General features: G+C 54.4%; 1 protein-coding gene across 6 annotated transcripts in view; it reads right to left on the reverse strand.

The window, feature by feature from the left end:
• Positions 1–1,036: 1,036 nt before the first annotated feature.
• Positions 1,037–21,962, reverse strand: part of TFCP2L1 (transcription factor CP2 like 1) — a 65,719-nt gene continuing 44,793 nt past the window's right edge. For 4 of the 6 annotated variants that reach the window (XM_029224854.1, XM_029224853.1, XM_029224852.1 and 1 more), the window contains 8 exons: positions 21,635–21,726; positions 19,775–19,823; positions 19,600–19,693; positions 17,365–17,455; positions 16,448–16,551; positions 13,893–14,035; positions 9,524–9,575; positions 1,037–8,271 (listed from right to left, as the gene is read on the reverse strand). In XM_029224854.1, the coding sequence (XP_029080687.1) occupies positions 8,225–8,271; positions 9,524–9,575; positions 13,893–14,035; positions 16,448–16,551; positions 17,365–17,455; positions 19,600–19,693; positions 19,775–19,823; positions 21,635–21,726 (672 nt within the window). In that variant the 3' untranslated portion in view covers positions 1,037–8,224. Of the gene's footprint in view, positions 8,272–9,523; positions 9,576–13,892; positions 14,036–16,447; positions 16,552–17,364; positions 19,278–19,599; positions 19,824–21,634; positions 21,727–21,962 lie in introns of those variants that run through there. The other 2 variants (XM_029224851.1, XM_029224856.1) reach the window with 2 other exon arrangements.

The following is a 21,962-nucleotide window of genomic DNA, read 5'->3' on the forward strand; positions in this document are numbered from 1 at the left end:
CAGCTGCTCCCTCCTGTCCCTGGGAGCCTGGTCCTGCCAGGCCTTGTGCTAGGCTGTGCAAGGTCACATGTTGGCCTTGGGCTAGGCGGTGACAAGGGTCTAGGGTGGTGGCCACTGCAGATGTGCCCCCAGCAGGGCTCAAAACAGCCCACCCACTGATCAAGCTTCAAAGACCCCAGGCCTCCTATGAGGATGGTACTATCCAAAAAAGAAAACAAAGAAAGAAAGAAAAAGAGAGAGAGAAAGTGAGTGTTGGTAAGGATGCGGAGAAATTCGAGCCCTTGTGCACCACCGGTGGGAATGGACCATAAGATCCAGCAACTCCACCTCCGGGTGGGTGTGTATCCAGAAGTGAAGGCAGAGACCCCAATAGATATTTGCACACCCATGGTCACGGCTGCATTATGCACAACAGCCCAGAGGTGGAAGCAACCCAAGTGTCCACGGATAGATGGATGCACACACAGCATGTAGTGTGTACAGAGAGCGGAATACTATGCAGCCTTATAAAAGGAAATTCTTGGGAATTCCCTGGCGGTCCAGGAGTTAGGACTCGGCGCTTTCACCGCTGAGGGCGCGGGTTCAATCCCCGGTTGGGGATCCCACAAGCCTCGTGGCATGGCGGGAATAAAAAGGAAGGAAATTCTGACACAGGGTACAATGTGGATGAACCTTGAAGACATGATGCTGATTGAAATCAGCCAGTCACAAGAGGACACAGACTGCAAGATCCCACTTACATGAGGTCCCCAGAGGAGTCACCTTCATAGAGACAGAAAGCAGAAGGGTAGGTGCCAGGGCTGGGGGGAGGGGGAGGGGGCGGGGCTGCTGTTTAATGGGACAGGGTTTCAGTTGGGGAAGACGCAAAGTTTCTGGAGATGGACGGTAGTGATGGTTGCACAAAACAGTGTGAATGTACTTGTCGCTGGATCCTACCCTTGAAAATGTTGAAGATGGTAAATTTCCTGTTATGTGCATTTTATCAATACAAATGAAAAAAAAATTATTAAAAGGCCAGAGGCCTGAGTCACAGAGGTTTCTTACAAATGAGTTTTATTTGCTTTCTGACCCAAGCACAGAACCCCAAACAGATCTCTCGTCTGTACAATGGTACAGTAACAAGTGCAAAATATGCTTTATTTCGGGTACAAAACGTGGCAGTGTGACAACTTCTGCTTCAATGCCCACTCCCCCCACCCACGCCATGACCCATCCCGCTGCCGTCACACCCACCTGACCCATCCCAGGGCCACACCACCCCAATCAAGACACCCGCCACCTTCAGAGAAGAGTCACCCAATCTGGAGAAAGGTGAGGAAGTGGCATTTTAAGAAAGAAATCACTTTCAATACAGGAACATTGGCGAACACAGTAAGCAAGATTTTGCCCAGCAAGGGGAGGGCTGGTGGGAGGCACACAAAACAATGCCCTTCTCTGCTGTCCCCAACCAGGGCGCGGAGCCCAGGGATGATGTCGGCACAAAAGTGAGTGCTAAGGACGAAAGGGCTCCCTCCACCTGCGTGTCTGGGGCGAGAGCGTGCATGTCTGGATGTGGGATCCAGAGCCCGGCTCAGCCCACCAGTAGTCGTAGGACCCTGGGCCCCTGTCTGATTTCTCAGTCTTGATTTCCTCACCTGGAAACCAGGCTTCGGGGGCCTCAGAGCCGTGGGGAGGCTCAAATGAGACAACGGCAAAGCACAGAGCACAATGTGTGACCCAGGCGAAGCCAGCCAGCATCAGCGGCTGGTATTAACAGAGGACCAGCCGCAGGCTCCGGCCATCTGCACAGGGAGCGAAGGAGCCGGGGGGCCCAGAAAGGATGGCCAAGCCACAGGGAGGTGGCCCCATCCCGGCTGGACCTCAGCATGAGGGATTCACCACGTGAGGCTGCCTGGGGGCTGGCTTCTCCGGGGGCAGAGCTGGGAATCGGGCCCAGGGAGCACCAGCAAGCTGAGGCTGCCACAAGTGGGGCCCTCATCAGAGGAAGAGCAGCAGACACGTGTGGAGGAATTTGCGGGACCCCAAGGAGCTGCGAGGTCCTCAAGGCACCATGGAGGTGAAGGTCAGGCTGCACCTCCCAGGACAGGAAAGTCCCAGTGACGTAAGTCAGCAGGCCGCCACCCACCGTGGCTCGGGGCCAGCAGAGGTCCCTCCCCGCACCTGGCCCTCGGGACACCAACCCCCAGCACCCTGCCCTGGGGATCCAAGGGTCCAGCAGGTCTCCAGGAACTGGACAGCAGGAGGGAAGGGGCAAGAGCAAAGGGCTCTGGTTCCTGAGTGGCTGGGGCAGAGCCGGCGGGGGGGGAGGGGGCCGCATGCCCAACAGGCAGCAGGGGTTCAAAGGCTGCTCAGCTGAATGACTCTCCTGCTTCAAAGCTCCGAACAAAATACTTTTTTTACTATTTTTAAAAGTCCTTATTTTCTAGGATTTTCTTCAACATAATCCAGGGGGAAGAGTAACAGAGGTCTAACTCAGCAGTGGGCAGTTTTTCTGCAAAGGGCTGGATGGGACCTATTTTGGGCTTTAAAGGCTAAGAGGAGGTAAATCGATATTATGTCAGTATAAGAGAAAACAAGTTTCCATAACGTTTTTGATGATGAAATTCAAAATATAACCTTTGAGAACATTTTTTGGTAATACAGGTATACTAATGGGAATGGAACAGGGGAGGGGTACAGGATGCCTTTCACTTCATTGGGTTCAGTGTTCACTGTCATCAAAGAGACCACGAAACCCAGCAGGGAGCTGCATTCAGCTCCTGACGAGTGGGTGTAGGTGACCACTGCAGAGGCTGGGTGACGGGTGCCAGGGTTAACTATATCCTTCTGCCTTTGAGAAAGGATTGCGAACCTTCCATGATAAAAGGCTTCCCTGGTCCCTGCTAGCTCCCTGGAGACCACCCTCAGGGCTCCCCAGGATGAAGGGCACAGGACAGGCTGACACACTCCCTCTTCGGAGGGGGCTGGTTTGGCGGCCGGGAGGGCAGGGCGGCTCAGCCCCAGACTAAGCAGTGCCCGCCGTTCCCCACCTCACACCACCAGCTGCCCTGCATAGAACAGCAAAGCCACCTCTCAGAGCTATTTCTTGGGGACACTGCCGCTAGAAGGGCCCCTCCATGACAAGGGGGGGGCGCCCCTCAGAACTCAGCCGTTCCCCAAGGGAGCAGAAGGACAGAGAAAGCCCAGGAGAAGCCTTTGCAGGGAGCTCTGGAGAGCTGGGCGGAGGCTGCAAGCGGCTCTCAGGATGCCGCTGGGAAGGAGGCCGGGGGACGGGGAGGGGCGCGGCTGCCCAGCACCTCACTGCCCTGTCCCCACAGGACAGAGGGGAGAGGGCTGGGAGGTGACCAGACAGAGTGTACAAACATTTCCTATTGGCCAGCCTGACTGATGATGTCACACACAGGATACACAGCCCTAGGGGACAGAGGGCACCTGAGGCAGCTTCAAGGAAGACCAACTCCACGGACTCCTTTGAGGTCCTGGTCAGATGACAGATGCCAGCACTGCTCCCCTCCCCAGATGAGCGGGACTTAGGGTGGGCATTTCCCCTCCATTAGGGCAACTGTGCCCTAAGCATCTTCGTCAACGGAGTCTAAACCGGGAGGATCCCATAAGATCTAAAGAGAGCAGCTGTAATCACCGCATCTAGGTAAGCTGAGGACGCTCAGGGCTGTGCTCACGGCAGATACAGGGGTAGGGAAAGGGGTCCACGCGCATCCATAAACACACACGTGCACGCACGCACGCATGCATCTATAATGTAGACACATAGCCAGCCAATGGGATCCAGCCTCACGCTGAAACGTGTGCAAACCTTGCGGTGCGTGCACCAGCCCAAGCGGGAGCATCTGAGGTGCCAAGTACCACGAGGAAATACACACGCGCACGCCACCTGCCCACAGTAAGACTCTGATGGTGGGAAAGACGGAAAGCCTTGCTGCCCCTCAGACTCACCGAGGACTGAGTCAGCCACGACCCCAGAGGCCTCCCAGAGAGGAGGCAAGACCAGAGAGGCAGAAGCCAAGTGAGGGTCTGGGGACCCAGGACCCCTGGCTCTTGGTCACCTGCTTTTCCATCTTCTCTGAGAGCCTGGGGGCTGCCTTCTTTTGCCCCATGACAGCAGCAAAAGAGGCTTTTCCATTCTCCTCGTCAACTCGTTAATGATTTTCAGACCTTAACTTACTCAGCCCACCCCTGACGCCACTCTGGACTTGGAAACTGGTGACACACTGTTCAGGCAGCTCCACTGTGCTCCCAGGAAAGGCCCCTCTAGGCTCACAGCTCTTCCCAAGAGGCCCTCGGGCAGAAGGTCACCAGGGCAACATCTGACCTTCGCTTAGGACCCCAAACCAAGATTTCGACCTCCCTCCCCCATCCTGCTCTTTCCAAAGGCCCATCGGCCCTTCCCCCATTCAAAAGCCCGTGTCTTTATTATAAAGGTGCAACTTGGTAACCAGGAGAAGGTTCATCACAGCCTTGCAAACAGACACCTGCCCAGCAAAGAAATGTGATGGCCTGAGAATAAAGCACTCAGCTTCAGGTGACCCGAGACAGTGGCCCAAGTGCACAGTTTATCTTTTGTCCCTCTGCGGATCCCTTTTAAAATGTGTTGCTGCCGAGAAGCCACAGCCTAGAATACGTGGGGGCAGAGGGGACAGTTCTGGGAGGGGCTGCCTGTCCAGCAGGCCCAGACTCTGGACTCAGAGCTCACAAGAAAGACAGTGGACAGGGGTGGGGAGCGCTACAGCTTTTCTGTACTTTAATAAAATGAACAAAACAGAAACAAAACCCAAAATCCTACAGCTAGCTCAGCTGACCCCTATGGAAGGGAGGAGCTGCTGATCTGGGCGGCAAAAACATTTTGGTACCAAATGACTATGTGTATTCTTTTTTTGTATTTATTATTTTCTACTTCTCTGTAAGTGCATTCCAGAGAACAGAAGACTCTACCTACAGCAAACTTAAGGTACCAGATCTTGATTAGACCCTCATCTGGAATGAAGAAATAAAAATAGTAGCCTACCACATTTTTAGAATTAAGATTTCAGCCTGCCATCACTTGGGTCTGGGTAGTGGCATCTCTTGGGTCTAGTGAATGGCAGACACCTTGAAAGGCCAGCAGTCACAAGATCAACAGTCTAGTCCTGGATCTGGGGGACCCTGAGCAAGTTATTCCACTTCTGTGCGACTCTGTCTCCTCAAAAAAGGAAATGACTGGTCTTGATGCCCTAGAACTGACGTGTGGAGCTACACACCCAGAAAGGTTGCAGAACATCAGAGAGTGACGTGACCCAGTACTGCTGAGACAGGGAAAGGGGGGAGACAGCAAGAATAGAAAGCCAGGTGTAAAAATGGGGGAGCCAAACATGGGCTGAGTTTAAAAAAAAAAAAAGGTGAGCTTCCTAATGACAGCCCCATGTCGCAGAAAAAAAGATCCAGTAAGAATCAGGGGCCGTTAGCAACGGTATGAAGGCAATTCGATGGGGATTCCAATAGTCTTCTGAACAACTGGTGCTGGGGCAGCTGGATATCTACATGCAAAAGAATGAAGTTGGACCCCTACCTCACACCATATATAAAAATTAACTCAAAATTAATCAAAGACTATTGGAGAGCTAAAACTATCAAAATTCTTAGAAGAAAACATAAGCATAAATCTTCTTGACCCTGGGTTAGGTGATAGTTTCTTATATAGGACACTGAAAGTATAAGCAACAAGAGAAAAAATAGGTGTCTTAGACATCATCAAAATTAAAAACTTTTGCCCTTCAGAGGTAAAAGTTAAGAAAGTTCACTTTCTTATAATGAAAGTGAAGGCAACCCACAGAAGTGGAGAACATGTTGGCACCTCATATATCTGATAAAGGACCTGCATCTAGAAGATACAAAGAACTCATACAACTCAATAATAAAAGGACAAATAAGCCAACTGAAAATAGGCAGAGGAGGTGAATAGACATTTCTCCAGAGAAGATGTATGAATGGCCAGTAAGCACACGATGAAACGCTCAACATCACTAGCCATCAGGGAAATGCAAATCGAAACCACGATGAGACACCACGTCACACCCACTGGGATGCTATAATCAAAATGACAGAGAGTAGCAAGTGTTGATCAGTATGTAGAGAAACTGGAAGCCTCACACACTGCTGATGGGAATGTAAAATGACGCAGCTGCTTTGGAAAACAGTCTGGCAGTTCCTCAAAAAGTTATTGAACACAGACTTACTATACGACCCAGCAATTCTACTCATATGTATATTCCTAAAAGAAAACATAGGTGTACACCAAACCGTGTACAAATATGTTCATAGCAGCATTATTCATAATAGCTCCAAGGTAGAAACAACTCAAATATCCATCAAATGATGGATGGATAAACAAATGTGGTATAGCCATAGAATGAAATATTATTAAGCTATAAAAAGGACGGCAGTACTGATATATGTTCAATATGGATGACCCTAGAAAACACTATGTTAAGTGAAAAAACAGCTGGTCACAAAAGACCACATATTGTATGATTCCACATACGTGAAATGTCCAGAATAGGTCAACCCATATAGAAAGAAGATTTGTGGTTGCCTAGGAGTAGAGGAATTGTAAGGAAAATAGGAGAGTACTTGCCAAGGGTACAGGGTTTCTTTTAGGGATGATGAAAATGTTCTAAAATTGATGTGGTGGTTCTGTGAATTGACTAAAAAATCATAGAATTGTATACTATAAACGGGTAAATTGTACAGTATGTGAATCATATCTCAGTAAAGCTGTTATGTGCTCCTCTCCCCCAACCCCCAAAAAGGAGAGGGAACCAGAAGCTTGTCCTTACACCGTAGGACACCACACCCGTTGTCCCAACGCAGTTACTGCTAGAGCCCCTTTCACTCTCAGAAGTGTCCTGGTTTAGATGACAAATTTATGTCATTACCCTATCACTATGTGATATCAGGCAGGTGGCTTCGCCCCTCTGGGCTTTGGTTTCTCCATCTGTAAAGCAAGGTCTACCCGTTCTGATCATCTCTATATTCCCCCAAAGCTCCACTTTAAAAGCTGTCAAGTCCTACTCGGTTGGTCACAGCGCTCACCATGCTTTATAAGTTGAATTTACATGAGCAAAGAGTTGAAGCCTGGGGCCAGTACAGATCAGTGGGTCCCAGGAAACAGAGATAAAGGCTAATTGCTGAGTCTACTGGTTACTGATATTCAAATTTCCCGAAAGTCAGGCCACTAAGAAAGGTGATCCAACCATTCCAGTGCAGGTGAAATGCCCCAAACACACCCTCTACAAATGAAAAAAGAGAAACATTTAAAGGGGAGCCCTCCCAGAGGATACAACGTCTCTAGGAAGCGTGGCAAGTTTGGAGGTCTTCTCTAAATGGGATTTGCTGAGTCCATTCAAGAGGGCCTGGTGTCGGGATAGTCAAGGTCATGTGATCCTACAATGGAATGTTCATTTCCTAGTCCTCCTTTACCCATGATTACTTAGGAAATAAAATTATACCGAAGGAGCTCAAGAGGAATCATTTGGTTCTCTTCCCTTTTATATTCATGAGAATGTGCCTAAAATTAGTCTTTCTAGCCTCCCCCTGTCCCTCCCAAGGGCCTTAGAACTAGGTCTGTGTGGCCCCGTGGCATGTCTAGCCCGGCAGTGAAGAGATGCGAGCCAACCTCTGGGCTCCGAGCAGCAGCAGACCCTTAGAATCAAGGTAAACGTGAAAGAAGCAGGAGGCACAGAGTAAACCCAACTCCCATCGATCCACCCAGTAACAGGAAAGACGGATGCTCACCAGGGTCACGGAGACAGGAAACCGACACGAAGACAGGAGAACAGTCGCAAACCCCCATTTCATCAGCAGCCCCATCACTGAGCCAGTTACCAGAGAAGAGGGTGAAGGCAGGGACCAGTACAGGTGGCACCCTGGTACCCGGTGAGCTAGCCTCCAACTAGGGGAGCATCAGAGGAGATGCCCCACCGTCGGCCTCTTCAGAATGGCAGGGCTGGGAAGAAAAACAAGGAACCGCTCCCAAGCTGGGGCTAGGGGGAGGGGGAGGCTTTCTGCCCGCCAGAGACATGGCCTCCGAGGGTCTCGGCTAGGGGTTGGTCTGTGGCTTTCACGGGCTGGGCCAGGCCCCTCCTCGCCGCAGCTTCCCAGGGTGCGATTTCTACATCCAAGGGGGGTCCGTGGGGCTGAGGGTAGGAGGTGGCTGCCTGCTCGTCTCTGTTCAGAGGCCACATTTCAGGATGACGTGGTAGCCGTCATTGCTCTCGGCTGCAAGAGACAAACATGGCGTTTTACAGGAAGAAAGGCAGGGCGCTGTGGCATCTGGGGGCCACGGGATTAGGGTACCAGCAGACACCCTGCCGTGGACACTGGCAGAGGCCACCCAAATGAGACTGTGCAGAAAAAAGCAAGCTGACAAAAGCAGAGATCTCAACGTACACCTTCACGGCTGCCTTGTTGAGTTTCTTTTTGACAGCGGGCTTTTCCACCACAGCCTGAGGTCCAAGGACTGAAGGGCCTATGTCCGAGGAGGCTTCGGGCGTGGTGGCCCCCAGGCCTCTGAAGGCAGTAGGTGGCTAGATGCAGAGAACAGGGGGGAGGGTCCAGGGCCACGGTCCAGGGTCTATGGCCCGGTCAGGGGGCTTTCATTCCCACCTAACCCCCACACTCACCTGCCCCAGCCCTTCAGGGGGTCACAGCTGGTCTCCCACTTTTCCTGGCATGTGAGTTCCTTCTCAGACCCCTTCCTCAGGTGGGTCCTCCGTGTCCCCCTGGTCCCACCCAGCCCCGGGTCCCCGATCCACACGGCCTGCAGACTCAGCTGCTGTATTCCATGCCCACTCCTCCCAGAGACCCACACTTTAGCAACATTCAAACGCGTCTTACTGTAAGTCCCCTACACACGAACGAGTTCCATTCTGAGAGCACGTTCGTAAGTCCAATTTGTTCGTACGTCCAACAAAGTAAGCCTAGGTGCCCAACTAACACAATCAGCTATATAGTACTGTTTCTACACCTGCTTCCGGACATCCTGGGCTCGAAATAAAGATACTGTATTCTATACGGTCCTGTACAGTAAAGCACACAAAAGCACAACCACTTGTAGAGGACGCACACACGTGACAATGTACGCCAGACACGTGAACTAACTTACGTGACTGGACACGTGAACACACGCTCGCATCTTTGAAAGTTTGCAACTTGAAGGTTCGTATGTAGAGGACTTACAGTACTTCTCGTTGGCACTGGGTTTGTGAAGCACATACTGTCTGGCCAGGATTCCCCTTTCAAAGTGACCTTGGCGCCAGCCGCACCACTTCTCATGTTTCCGAGGCTAGGCTTCCCGGGAAGTGTGTGTTTCTTTTTCCCAGAGGATGGTCCCAGGTAACACTCTCTCGAGGGCCCACCCCATGCAGGCCCCACTCACCAGCCTGCTCTCCCCGATACTCCGTTAACCCGGGGGGAGTGCAGCCAACATCCTTTAATTAAACAAGAAAAGGCAGGGAGGCGGGGGCTTTACCTTTTAAGGTACTGAGGATGAAACAGGATTCATCTTGGAAATTCTGCACCATCTGAAAGGCAAAAGAGAGACCACGTCCCTTCGACAACGAGTTCAGAGACTGAAAAGCCTCAGCGACACCGAGTCCAGCTGCTCGCAGCATCAGAAATGACAGGCGCCGCGTTTACGCAAGTGCAGGAAGACGCTTACGCTTAGCTCTCATGGAGAGAATGTGATACAGAGTAGACGGACAAAGCAATTACAGTTTCAGGTAACAAAAACTGAATGTAAAGGATGGAAAGAAGCCTGGAAGGGAATGAAGATGTAAACGTTTAATACAAGACTAAATTGTTCCTGATTTGCTTTCGTTTTGCTTTTTTCCTAGTGACTGGGTTTTCCGATCCCTATAAGGACACGTTACAGGAGCGGGTGTGTGTAAACAGCACCAGATAAAAAAACTAAAGTGCTTTACACGGGGAAATATATTCAACATCTTGTAACAACCTATGAGGGAAACGAATCTAAAAAAAGAATACATCTATGTATATACACATATACTGAATCACTTCGCTGTACACCTGAAACTAACACGACATTGTAAACAAACCATCTTTCAATTAAGAAAAAAATGCTTTAAGGAAACCCTCGTGATTAGTAGGCTCTGCATATCAGAGTCCTCTGAGGACCAAGGATAAACAGAAGTCCACTCCCTGCGCCTACAAATGCGGGGCAGGAAGCTTATGATTACCCACCAGCCCCCGCTCTGGAGCTCTCGTTTTGATTAACAGCCCGGTGACCTTAGATAAGGCAACTTCCTGTCTCCAGGCGCTGTCTGTAAAATGAGGCTGTTTCGATGATAAAAATATATATATAACCAGGATGCAGAGCAATGGGAATGGGCATCCTCTTCTGGGGGGGGGGGGGTCGTTCATCCAAATGACCGCTTTCTACAACTGTTCACGGGACGCAGCACAGGTGACCACACACCTCTCTCCTGCAGGCAGGTGCCCTAGGTAAGCTCCTGCATGTACACACACAAAACACACCTAAGAATGCTGAGAGCAGCGCTGTCTCTATGAGTGAAAACCAGAAGCAGCCCTCACGTTACCCAGCAGTAGAAGCAGCGGGAACAAACTAGGACCTGATCACACCCGGCTGCTCGACAGGGCCGGTGACCTCCAGTGCCCCTCAACATGCATGAATCACAAACCGTAAGTCCCTGAAGAAGGCACTCCTATCCCCCTTCTATGAAGTTTAAAAATAGGGGAAATTAAAGAATGTATTGAAGAAGAACCAGGGAATGATCAATATAAAATTCAAACCAGCACTGGAGGGGAACATGAAATTAGCCCACAAAGGGAGTTCTAACAAACACCGCACTAACCTGAGTGCAGGCATCGAGTACTTTAGTTACTCTTTAAACTCTACAAATGAGCTTCCTCTATTCTAAATATGTATGCTGCATTTCACAATACACCTTTAAACAATATGAAAAATGTACACATCTACCTAAACATACCCACAACACACATACTAGCCAATGGGACGGCAAAACCACTTTCCAGATGAAAAGTACAACCCACATTTTACTGCCCCCCCCCTCCCCGGATGACTGCCCCAGATCCTGCAAATCCGTCCACCTGTCGACCCCTGCCCCTCCCCCAGGCCCTAATGATGCATGAAGTACATTTAGGCTATGCCGCCGACCTGCTCCCTCGGGGACTCTTGGCAACCCCACTGCTGGGGCATGCCAAACCTGAAGCAGGGCCCACACGGGCTTAATCAGTAACTGCCTTGTTTAATGAAGTGCCCTTGCACCCCAGGGGCCGGCTGCACGGCTGGCCAGGCCACCTCCAGTGCTCCGGGCAATTAAGAACCGAAGGTTTCCAACTGATTCGGGGTTAAGAGGCAAGGAGACTTCAGGGGAATACGAATCACCTACTTAGCCGAGGTGGCGTTTGAGTTCTGTCCTCTGCTTCACTGGCTTAACTGCCTGCCCTGGGGGGCGGGGGGGGGGGGGCGGCGGGGGGGGGGGGGGGGGGGGGGGCGCACAGGGCAAGCTGGGGGAAGGAGCCCCTGCAGGGACCTGTGAAATTGCAAGGGTTCTGAGCATTCTTGGCTTTTGTCTTCACGGCAGAAATGCATTTGTGAGATGCAAACTGACGAGTTTTCCATGTCGTCGCTACTGCCATGTCACGCTTCCCGGCTATTCTACAGGACTTGCTCAGGCCAGCAACTCTGGGCTTCATGTGCTTTATCTGTGAAACGGGGGCCGAAAAACGGCCACCGTACACTCGATTTAACGATGTGGAAGGAATTCTGAACTGGTGACAACAATAGCAAGTTGCAGATCAATGGCCCTTTGTTCAAATGGATCCCGGTTGTGTGTTTTTTAAAACCCACACCTACACACACTCAGGCATGCAATGGACACACACACAAAAAGTTATCTGGCAGAATTACATCAAACCTAAGGTAACTCCGCTAGGAAAAGGGAGTGGGGAAGATAAGGGCCTTTCACACTTGCCTTCTGCTTATATTGCCTGACTTCTATGAATTGTGAATTACTTTTTAATTAAAAAGGACAGAAGGGACTTCCCTGGTGGTCCACTGGTAAGGAATCCACCTTCCAGTGCAGGGGACGCAGGTTCGATCCCTGGTCAGGGAACTAAGATCCCACACGCCTCAGGGCAACTAACCCCGCACGCCACAGCTGGAGAGAGAAAACCCGCATGCCACAACTAGAGAAGCCCACGCGCCGCAAGGAAAGATCCCGCACGCCTCAGCGATCCCGAGTGCCACAACTAACACACGGCGCGGCCAAAAAATAAAATAAATAAATAAATATTTTTTTAAAAAGGAAGGAAAACACCACCTTGCCCACCCCCAGGATGAAACTCCCATGAAACGGAGGACTCCCACGTAGGGGGGGCTTGGGCAATTATGATGACAAGTGACAACAGGATTGCCCCTGATGATGACGATTTATGAAATATACAGACCATTAAAAGCCTTACATGTTACACGCTGTCAAATTTAAGGATCTCTCCATCACTTGTTTCCCAAAACAAGTGCCTGGCTAATTTAGCATCTGCCGGTACCTGACACTGTTTTCTGTTTTATCCTTACTACAGCCTGATTGATGGATAGAATTATCCCCGTTTTGCAGACATGGAAACTGAGGCTCAAAGTCATTAAGTAGATTTGCCCAAGGTCACCCGGCTACGAGGAGCCAGTCCAGGTGGGGACATGGGTCCAATTCTGAAGCCCACAACTTCCCTGCTTTCCCAGCCCCCCTTCCTGTACCGTTCCCTCCATCATCTTTTGCTGAGGCTTGCAGAGTTCCCAGGGTGGGTGGAGGGTCTGCTGGGGGCTGGGCTGGGGGCTCAGGGTTCCACCTCTGCTCCTATCAGGACAGTTCTGTGTAAACGCCTCATTTCAGGGGTGGTTGGAGAGCCTGTGGGCTCGACGCTCAGGCTCTGCTGCTGGGCCACCAGCCTTCCCACCACAGCCCAACCTCTTACGAGCTGTGCACCCTGGGGCCATTACGCAGCCTCTCTGTGCCTGTTTCCTATCTGTGAAATGGGCTCATGACAGCACCTGCCTCACAGGGAGGCTGCCAGGATTAAATGAGTCACTTAGAACAGTCGCCGGGACACAGGAAGCGCTGATGGAACTCATTATTGGTATTATTATTACTATTATTAAGAGAAGGGGTCCAGGATAAGACAAGCTTAAAAGCTTTTGTTCTACAACAGGCAGGAACGCATGAAACATGTCATCAAGCCCGTTTGATAACTCCGTCAGGAGCCAGCAGTGGGATCTGATCACTCGAGGGCACGGTCGCCAGGGGGCCGTGTTCTGTATCTGTGTCCTCTGTCAGGGGCCGCTTATGCCCTGCAGAGGCCTGTGTGGCCAGAGACAGACCCTGGAAGGCTGTGGCACCTTCACCATTCAGCAGAGGACACCTCTGTTCCCCGAGAGCCCCGGCCTCTCCATCATCAACCCAGCCCGTGTCACCTCTCCCGGGCCTGCCCCCTCCCAGCCCCCGCCCCTGCCCTGGGTGAGCACCTGCGCCTGGGTCCTCACAGCCCTGACTGTAAGCGCCCCAAGGCAGGGATGCGGAGCAGGGCACCTGGCCGAGGGCGGGGCTCCAGATGGAGAGGCGACAGCTGTTCAGAGCCCGTGGTCGTGGCCTCAGACCCCTCTCTCCCAGCTCCCCCGGCAGCCCCTGCAGCTGAGACCAGGCCATAGGCAGATGAACCCGGTTTGCCATCTTCAGCCTAAAGTCACCCCCAAGCCCCGCAGGGCGCATTTCGGATGTGGGTCTGCGGCTCCCGCCCGTAGCCCTGGGCCCAGCGCCTCGGGCCGGCGGGGCTGCAGCGCTCACCTCGTTGCTGACCACCACGTGGATGCCGGTGGGGCCCTGCCGGTACACCCGATGGATGTGCTGCGGGGAGATGCTGTACAGGTTGGCGATCTTCTCAATCAGCTCCAAGGTGGTCAGCTCCTCCAGGAAGATGGCGTGGTACACTGCAGGGCGGTGGACAGGGCCTTCTATAGGACAAGTGGCTGCCTTCAAAGGAGCCCGCCTACCCTCTCCCCCGACCCCCCAAACCAGTAACGTGCTTGTAAGAATGTCCACCCCCAGATGGACTCGCAGGTTCTGGCTGTACTGGGGACGCATCTGGAAGCCGCAAGGCTCCCTCTCGGCCCAGCACCAGCTGACAAGATTCCAGGCTCCGTTCTGTATTCCTGTTTCATTCTCTCTTGGGGGACTTGTGTAAAATGGAGAATCCCTGCATCCACCCTGGACCAAGGACGCCCATCTAGGGGTGGAGGCTGGAGGGGGAACAGCCGGCCGAAATCTGCATTTAAAAAAATTTGGGGGGGGAGGCCGTGCCCCACAGCTTACGGGATCTTAGTTCCCTGACCGGGGATTGAACCCGGGGCCATGGCAGTGAAAGCCCCCGAGTGTCCTAACCCCTGGACTGCCGGGGAATTGCCGAAATCTGCATTTCTTATTGGAAGCTTCCGGTGATTCTGAGGTGTGGCCTGCTATGGAGGAGAAAATCCTGTGTCTGCATTCCTTCCCTTCCACTGGTTAAAGGGGTTACTGGACGGCTCCCTGTGGCCAAGAGTGAGACGTAAGATAATTGCTACCTGACGGCAGAAGAGAAAGGGTCTGTCCTTACCCTTCTCCAGGGCACAAACAATAGTCAGCTGGAGCGCTGTGACCCCAAAGGGCGGGGTGGGGGGGCACCAGGAATATCACCAGACAGTTGAGACAACAGGGACCCTGAGGCTGGAAGCAAAAACCCAAACCAGTCGGGGAGGAGCAAACCCCGTGGGTGAACTGGGGGGGATGAAGCAATGCCCAGGAACTTCAAGTCCCTTAAAAAGTAAAACACAGCTGGATGAAACAAGAGGTGCTGAAACTCCTTGCTCAACTAAGGAAGGAACCCTTGGTTCAACAAATCTGATCGGCGGCCTGGTATGCTAAAAGCACGTGCGTGCACACACACACACACACACACACGCACACACGGTGGCTCCCTTTGAAGGGGTGGCAGAGGCCATGGGGTTCCAGCCACACGAGAGACTCGCCTTCCCAGGACTTCAAATAGGATGACCCGCACCCAGACCCTGTTCAGAGAATGTGGTCGCTGTGTAACCTTCCTTCCCAAACTAACGCCGGGGAAGAATCCCAGGCCTCTGTTGTAAGATTCCTTTTTATAACAGAATTCTCATTGAACTTTTCCCCCCAACTTTTCAGAGCCAGTTCCACTTTTTCGTATTTTACTCTTGGACTGCTGGCAGAAAAGAGCCAGAGGATTGCAGTGCGGCCCTCTGGCTGTAACCTTTTGTCTCTGGCCTTTCCTGTCCCTGGAGGAATGTGGGGGGGGACCAGTACTGCTCAGAGCCAGCGGACGGTCAGTCACCCACTGCTCAGAACTCCTCTCATCGGGGGCCGCGTGGAGAAACAAGAGGCCCTCGAGCGGGCCAGCCTAGGTTCAAATCCCAACGCTGCCACTACTAGAAGCCAGACCTCAGCGCTCTCCACACCTCTGAGGCTGGGGGTGTGGGCTGGGCGCCTGCCCTCACCACATGTGCAGGAAACCACGAGACTCGAGCTCTGTCCTTCACAGGCTGACCGCGGCGGAAGGACCTGGACATTCGCAGAAATGTCCTGAGGCCCGGACGCCAACTGCCAGTGCCCAGAGATTTGGATCCTGGCTCTGCCACTCACAGCACTGGCATCTCGGGGCAGCCGCTGTGCCTCAGTTTCCCCCACAGCAAACCATGAGCAGTTCCTACTAGGGGAAGAAAATGGAACACCCTTAGCCCAGGGTCTTGGGCATCCTTGCTGATCTGCAGGGGCCCGCAGAGAGGTACAGGGCGCTCTCTCTGCAGACGATGCAGAGTCCAGACCCCGCGCGTGGGGCCGGGCAGCTCATCAGACTCGGCACTCACAACGCTCAGAAGCAAGACGCTGAAAACTGCCAACCCCAAAGAGCCATGTGCCCCAGAGGCGCTCCGAGACCCCCCTGTGCAGCGACCGAACCAAATGGGAAAGTCTCATCCAGCTGGCGGACACGCTCCTGGGAATACAGCTGTCACTCGTCACCAGCCGGGGAGCCAGAAAGCCCAACTTCCAGTTCTACCGTGAGTAGCTGAGTGGCATTAAGGGGACACAGCTGCTCTCCAGCCCTGCTTCCACAGGTGGAACATCGGTAACCTGGACCAGCCATGCTGGGAGATGATGCCCACCCTAAACATTTCACCCCTAGGATGAAGTACAACAAGAACTCCTCCTGCATGAACGGCGGATCAGGGGAGGCGTCCTCAGCCGTGGACTCATGTTGCCTTTCCTTCTTGTGTCTCTTCCCGTTACTCTGCCGCCCTCTATCCGGCCAGGGGTGTGGGGTGCACCCCACAACCCACCACACAGATTGGGGTCCCCGCCGCCGTCCCGCTTCTGCTGCAGGGGCACGCGGCTCTGCTCCAGCTCCTGGCAGACGTAAATGGTCATCTTCGGCCTCACGTTCCTGGCAGGAGGAAAGGAAATAAACAGCAGGTATGAGGGACCAAGCTCTGTTGTTCCAGAAAGTTCCAGAACCCAGGGTGGAAAGAGCAGTAGGAGGGACTTAGGGGGAAAGAAAGAAGGCTACGGGGGTACAGAGTGCCTTTCATCGAGGAGCTGTCGGGGACAGAACCCCCGTCTGGAAGGACCTTAACAGCTTTGCACAGGCTTGCTGGGCACGGGGGATGGACGATCCCCCCACCCCCGACCCCGGTCCTGCAACCTGCCCAGAGTGGGGCTCCGCCCGGGGCACCAGTCTCAACATAGGAGGCTTTCCAGGGTGATGGTCAGAGCAAGCGCTCTCTCTGGCTCATTCTGAGCTCATTTCATCCTCACACACCTATGACGAAGCCAGGACCACCCTCCCCTTCTACAGATGAGGAAACTGAGGCTCACGGGGGTTAAGGGTTTGGCCCAGTTGCCAAGTTCCTAAGAGGCAGATGTGAGATTCAAACCCGGAGTGAAAACTGCACTGTCCACATTGTGCCTATTTAGACCACACCATCCACACCTGCCCCGCCCCCAGCAGGAGCAACAGGAAGCAGCTCGAAGCCCAGGACCGTGCAAGCATCTAAGAACCAGAGGAAGCGGCCAAGGGGCTGAGACTCAGAGGCCAAGGCCCCCGTGAAAGAGAGAAGAGGGAGGGAGGGGAGGAGGGGGCTTTCCGGGCAGGGTGGGCTGCGAGCCACAGCATCTCACTTCCCCGCGGGGGCCGCCACCCCACTCCTGGCACCTCCCAGCCACACACCCTGTGCCCCCAGCGGGCACCAACACCCACCTGCCTTTGATGGCGTTAAAAAGCCGGATCCCATCTGCAGGGCCGCAGATCTGGACCAGGTCATCACGGGACATCTTCAGCAGGTCAGCACCTGGGCAGGTACATGGGGCCGCCTGTGACCCGGGGTGCGGGGGAAGGGCTGCACCTGCAGACCCCGGGGGAGGGTCGAGCCAGCCTCACCCTCAGGGGGTCCAGGCATCCCACAGGGAGAAACAGCAAGAGGAGATCACAGCCCCAGAGATGTCAGAAGCTCAACAACTGGCTTCACAAAGGCAGAGGAACCGCCGGGCATTTGCAGAGGTTCAGAAGCCCTCACTGCCTGTGGCTGCCTGGCCCTCCCTCTGGACCTTTTATTGGCATCACTGTCAGTGATGTATCTTATCAGTGTGATCGCGTGTGCACTTGTCCGGAGACGAAAGCTCACAGCTCCCCGACGCTGCCGTTCTGAATGTGCCCGGGCACCCGTGCACCCAGCGCCCAGGTCAAGAGGCAGGACATTCCCACCATCCCACAGGCCACCACCTCCCCCACCCTCACCTCTGGGGAACTGCTCTCCCCACTTCTCACATGCAGAGGAGTTTCGCTTGGCTTTTAGCACCTGTGTGAATGGAACTGAACAGTAAGCACTTTTCTAGGTCTGGCTCTCCCTCCAAGCTCCATTTAAGGGCTCATTCGTGCTGTATGTAGTTGTGGATCATTCGTGCCCACTCTTAGGTAGGATTCACTGCACGAATAAAGCACAGTTCCTGTAGGCCCTCTCTGCCACTGGGCTTTGGGGGTGCTCCCAGTTTGAGGCGATCATGAGTAACTATCTATGAGCATCCTGGTACGTGGATGAAGGCGAGTCCCTTCCTCGAGGCCCGAGGAGTCCCCTAGAGCTCTGTGCCCAGGTGGACTCCGGAAGGCACGAGGATGCCTTCAGCCTTCTGCGGAAAACTTCACAACAGCCACGTGGTCTAGAGCCACAGCGTTCGCCCCCGTTTCCTGCCACAGTTAAGATACAGTTTTAGGTACAATACCGGCTCCCCTTCCATGGGGAATAAAAGCCAAACTCCTTGCACTCTCCAAGAGGGCCCCTGGGCGCCTCTCTGACCTCACCTGCCGCCCGGCCCACTCGGCCCCATCATCGGGGCCCTCCGCTCCGTAGGCACACCTGGCAGGCCCCACCTTGCGCCTGCCCTCCACTTGGAAAGCTCATCCTCCCACACCCACCTGGCTCGTGCCCTTGCCTTTCCAGGCTTTGCTCAAGGCCACCTCCTCGGCACGGCCCACACCACCCCCTGCTTAAGGGGGGGGCTCCCCTCCACCCTCCTCCCACCCAGGCTGGCCCAGGTCCCTCCACCAAGCCTGCCCATCCCAGAAGGGACACGGCGTGTTGAGATGGGCAGTTTACACCTCCGCGCTGACTCAGAGCTGCCCGAGGACAGGGTCCCTGCCTGACTGCCCTGGTACTGTCTACCCGCAGCACAAAGAACATGCTCAGAAAAGCTGAGCTCAGGGACTTCCCTGGCAGTCCAGGGTTAGGGGGCCCCGGGTTCAATCCCTGGTTGGGGAACTAAGATCCTGCAAGGCGCGCGGCGCAGCCAAAAAAAAAGAAAAGAAAAGAAAAGCTGAGCTCAAAGACCACAGATGGGGCGCTGGTTCCCTTCCGCTGCCACAGATGTCCTTGAGGACCAGTCTTCTGGTTTCGGCCAACACTTGACTCTCTGTCACTCTGGGCCGACTGCCGGGGAGCAAGGTTCATGGCTGTTACCCTGTCCCCCAATGCCCCCGGCTCAGGGCTGCTGTCTGATGGGACCACCAGCAAGGGCTTGAAAAACCTTTAGAGAAGGAAGAGCTGCTTTCCCTTCTCGCCCGTGGCTGTACCACCATCTCCCGGGTCACGGCTCTGGAGACAGCACGACGAGCAGCGTCTGCGAGGAAAAGGCTGGGAGGCTTGCTGCGTGTGCACCGGCCTGTTGGCTAAGGGGCTCTTCTGGGCGAAGCAGAGCCCACACTGCGGGTGAGGGGCACCTTGAAAAGGCTCCCAGCCGGTCCTGCCGCAAAGCCACGCTCGGCTGGACACCTCAGGGGCAGGACCGCCCACGAGCCCACGGCCCAGGGCCAATACACACAAGTGACCACAAGTGACCACTCTGGGTCCCCAGGACAGACCGCGGCCCCTGGGGAGCCAAGCGCACATGCTGAGCGTTCCGAGATGCTTGTGGGTTCTGAACACCATTCAGAGAAGCTCACCCGAGAAGCTGGCGAAGAGCCGGCAAAACTGGGAGAATCTGTTGCGGTGGAGCCACTGCTGGGCGTCCTGCGTGGAGGCCGAGGGAAGCAGGTGCTGCGGGCAGAGAGGACGGGCCTTGACGGGGTGCTCAGTCCGCACGGGACAGGCAGCCAGCGCCCAGCCGCGGACACTTACGTCACTGCCCACGGGCAGGGCCTCCACCGGGTGGGTTGGGGAGCTGTTGCTGAAAGGAAGAAGAGAGGTGGTGAGCGGCGAGGATGCTCCTTCCTGGCTGAGAGGCTCCTCGCCGGCCTGCCCTTCACTTCCCTCTGCTCTGGGGCTCATTTGAAATGAAATGGGTCCTCGAGAAAAATACAGACCTGCTCCATCCCTGGAAAGCCCTAACAAAGCCTCTGGTGTGGATGGGGGTCCTGATTAACTACACACCCTCATCCCTCAGCTACGGCTCCGGGGCTTGTTTTGGCCAGATGCTGTGGTCCCCACCCCAAGCCCCAGCACGAGGGAAGGGCAGGTTGACCAAGCAGACCGGGACACACGCCTCACAGGGACTCAGTGCTGGGACAGCGAAGGGCCAGCCACACCCAGGAGAGGGCAGAGGAGTCCCTCGGGGAATTATTCTGCAGCGAACAAGCACCCACAGTTTGGCATCCGCCACGAGAAAACCATTCTCACGTTTTTCCCCAAAGGGAGGCAGAGACCTGAACACCTGGGTTTTTATGTCAAGAGAAAGACACATTGAGAGACGACCCTTCCAGATGGACAGTGGTGATGGTACAACTTGAACGGACTTACTATTACTGACCTAGCCACTTAAAAATGGTAAAATGGTAAATTTTACGTTTTGTGTATTTTACCACAATGAGAAAAAAACAGACCCCTGAGGGGACGACCCCTAGACCAGTCATCGGTGACTACAGATGCACGTCATCAGGGTCTAGGGGGGGTGCCAGGGACTTTATACATGTTCCCCTGACCCTGCGTGGAATTCATGCTCCCCCGGTCGTGAGGAAACCGGAGCTGCAGGAGGTTAAGGAACTTGCCCCCAGAAAGGTGCCGATTTAAGACTAGGTCTGCTGAACCTAAATATGACAGCCCTTCCTTGTGCCCCCTCTCAAGGAGGACTGTCCTCACCTTGTAAATCAAGTTCATGTCTCGCTTACCCATCAGTAGTTATCTCTCTAGCACGCATGGGTTCCATTCCGCATGTTCTACCCTCACCTGTTAAACCCGCCTGGCATCCTCCCTGCCTCACCCTGCCCCCACGAACAGGATGGGCAGAGCCATCACAGTGATGCCACGGCCCTGGGACAGGTGCGACAGCTGCCCGCTGGTCCCTGCAGCCCCGTCACCTCGGAGTCAGCACCGTCTGTGCCTCGGCAGGGCTGGGTCACCAGCAGTGAGGCCACTTCTGTGCTGCCGGCCTGTGACCCCAGGGGCAGGGAGGGTCCTGAGCTGAGTCCCACTGCCTAGTGACCATGCACGAGGGTGCAGAAAGATCTAAGAAGCCCCTCCAGGGACCTCCCTGGTGCTCCAGGGCTTAGGACTCGGCGCTTCCACTGGGGGGTGGGGGGTGGGGGTGGCGTGGGTTTGATCCCTGGTCGGGAACTAAAACGCTACAGGCCGCTTGGCGCGGCCAAAAAAATGAAGCCCCTCCAGCCGCTGCAGGGTCCAGAGATCTGCCTCCTGAGGCCCCCAATGTCCAGGAGGTGGGCTTTCCCCTGGGAGGCACCAGGCAGGCTACCTCAGGGGGCTGGCCCAGGACCCCCGCAGCCCAGCCCACTTTAACCGGGGGAGGGAGTGGGTGCCTGGTGCTCGGCTGCCCTAGCAGACAGCCTTCCTAGAGGTGTGTTCAAGCACAAGAACCTGGACACGTGATGCTAAAAATGGTTGTGAATGTTAACACCAGTCAGCCGCCCTGAAACCCAAATCGATGCCAGGCTACAAAAGGAGCAGAGACCCAGGGAGGAATGGGAGGAAAGGAGCCCACACTCGTGGTCACTCCAGGGACCGCAAAGGGAGAGAGGGCGCACGTACCCTTCGCCAAGGCCGAAGCTGTTCGGAGAGCCGTTGTAGCTTGGGGACGAGGCACTGTTCACCTGGTAAACCACGTCGGGCCACGGGGAGCACTGCAGGGAGAGAGCGCAGGGCAGCGGTGGTCCCGGCCGGGCCACTCGGTGCGGAACCACGATCCTTCCACACCCAGCCCACGCTGACCCGGCGCTCGGGGACGGGCACGCTGCTCGGGCCACACCGAAGAAACCAGATAGGGCAGAGAAGAGGCAGTCCCCAGAGCAAGCAAAGCATGACACGTGTCTGTCTGAGCTTCCGAGGAGTCAAAGCAAAGAGGGAAACCTCATCGGTC

The sequence above is a fragment of the Monodon monoceros genome, unplaced genomic scaffold (assembly GCF_005190385.1).
Source record: "Monodon monoceros isolate NGI ecotype Baffin Bay Population unplaced genomic scaffold, NGI_Narwhal_1 Super_Scaffold_16, whole genome shotgun sequence".
NCBI lineage: Eukaryota > Metazoa > Chordata > Mammalia > Artiodactyla > Monodontidae > Monodon > Monodon monoceros.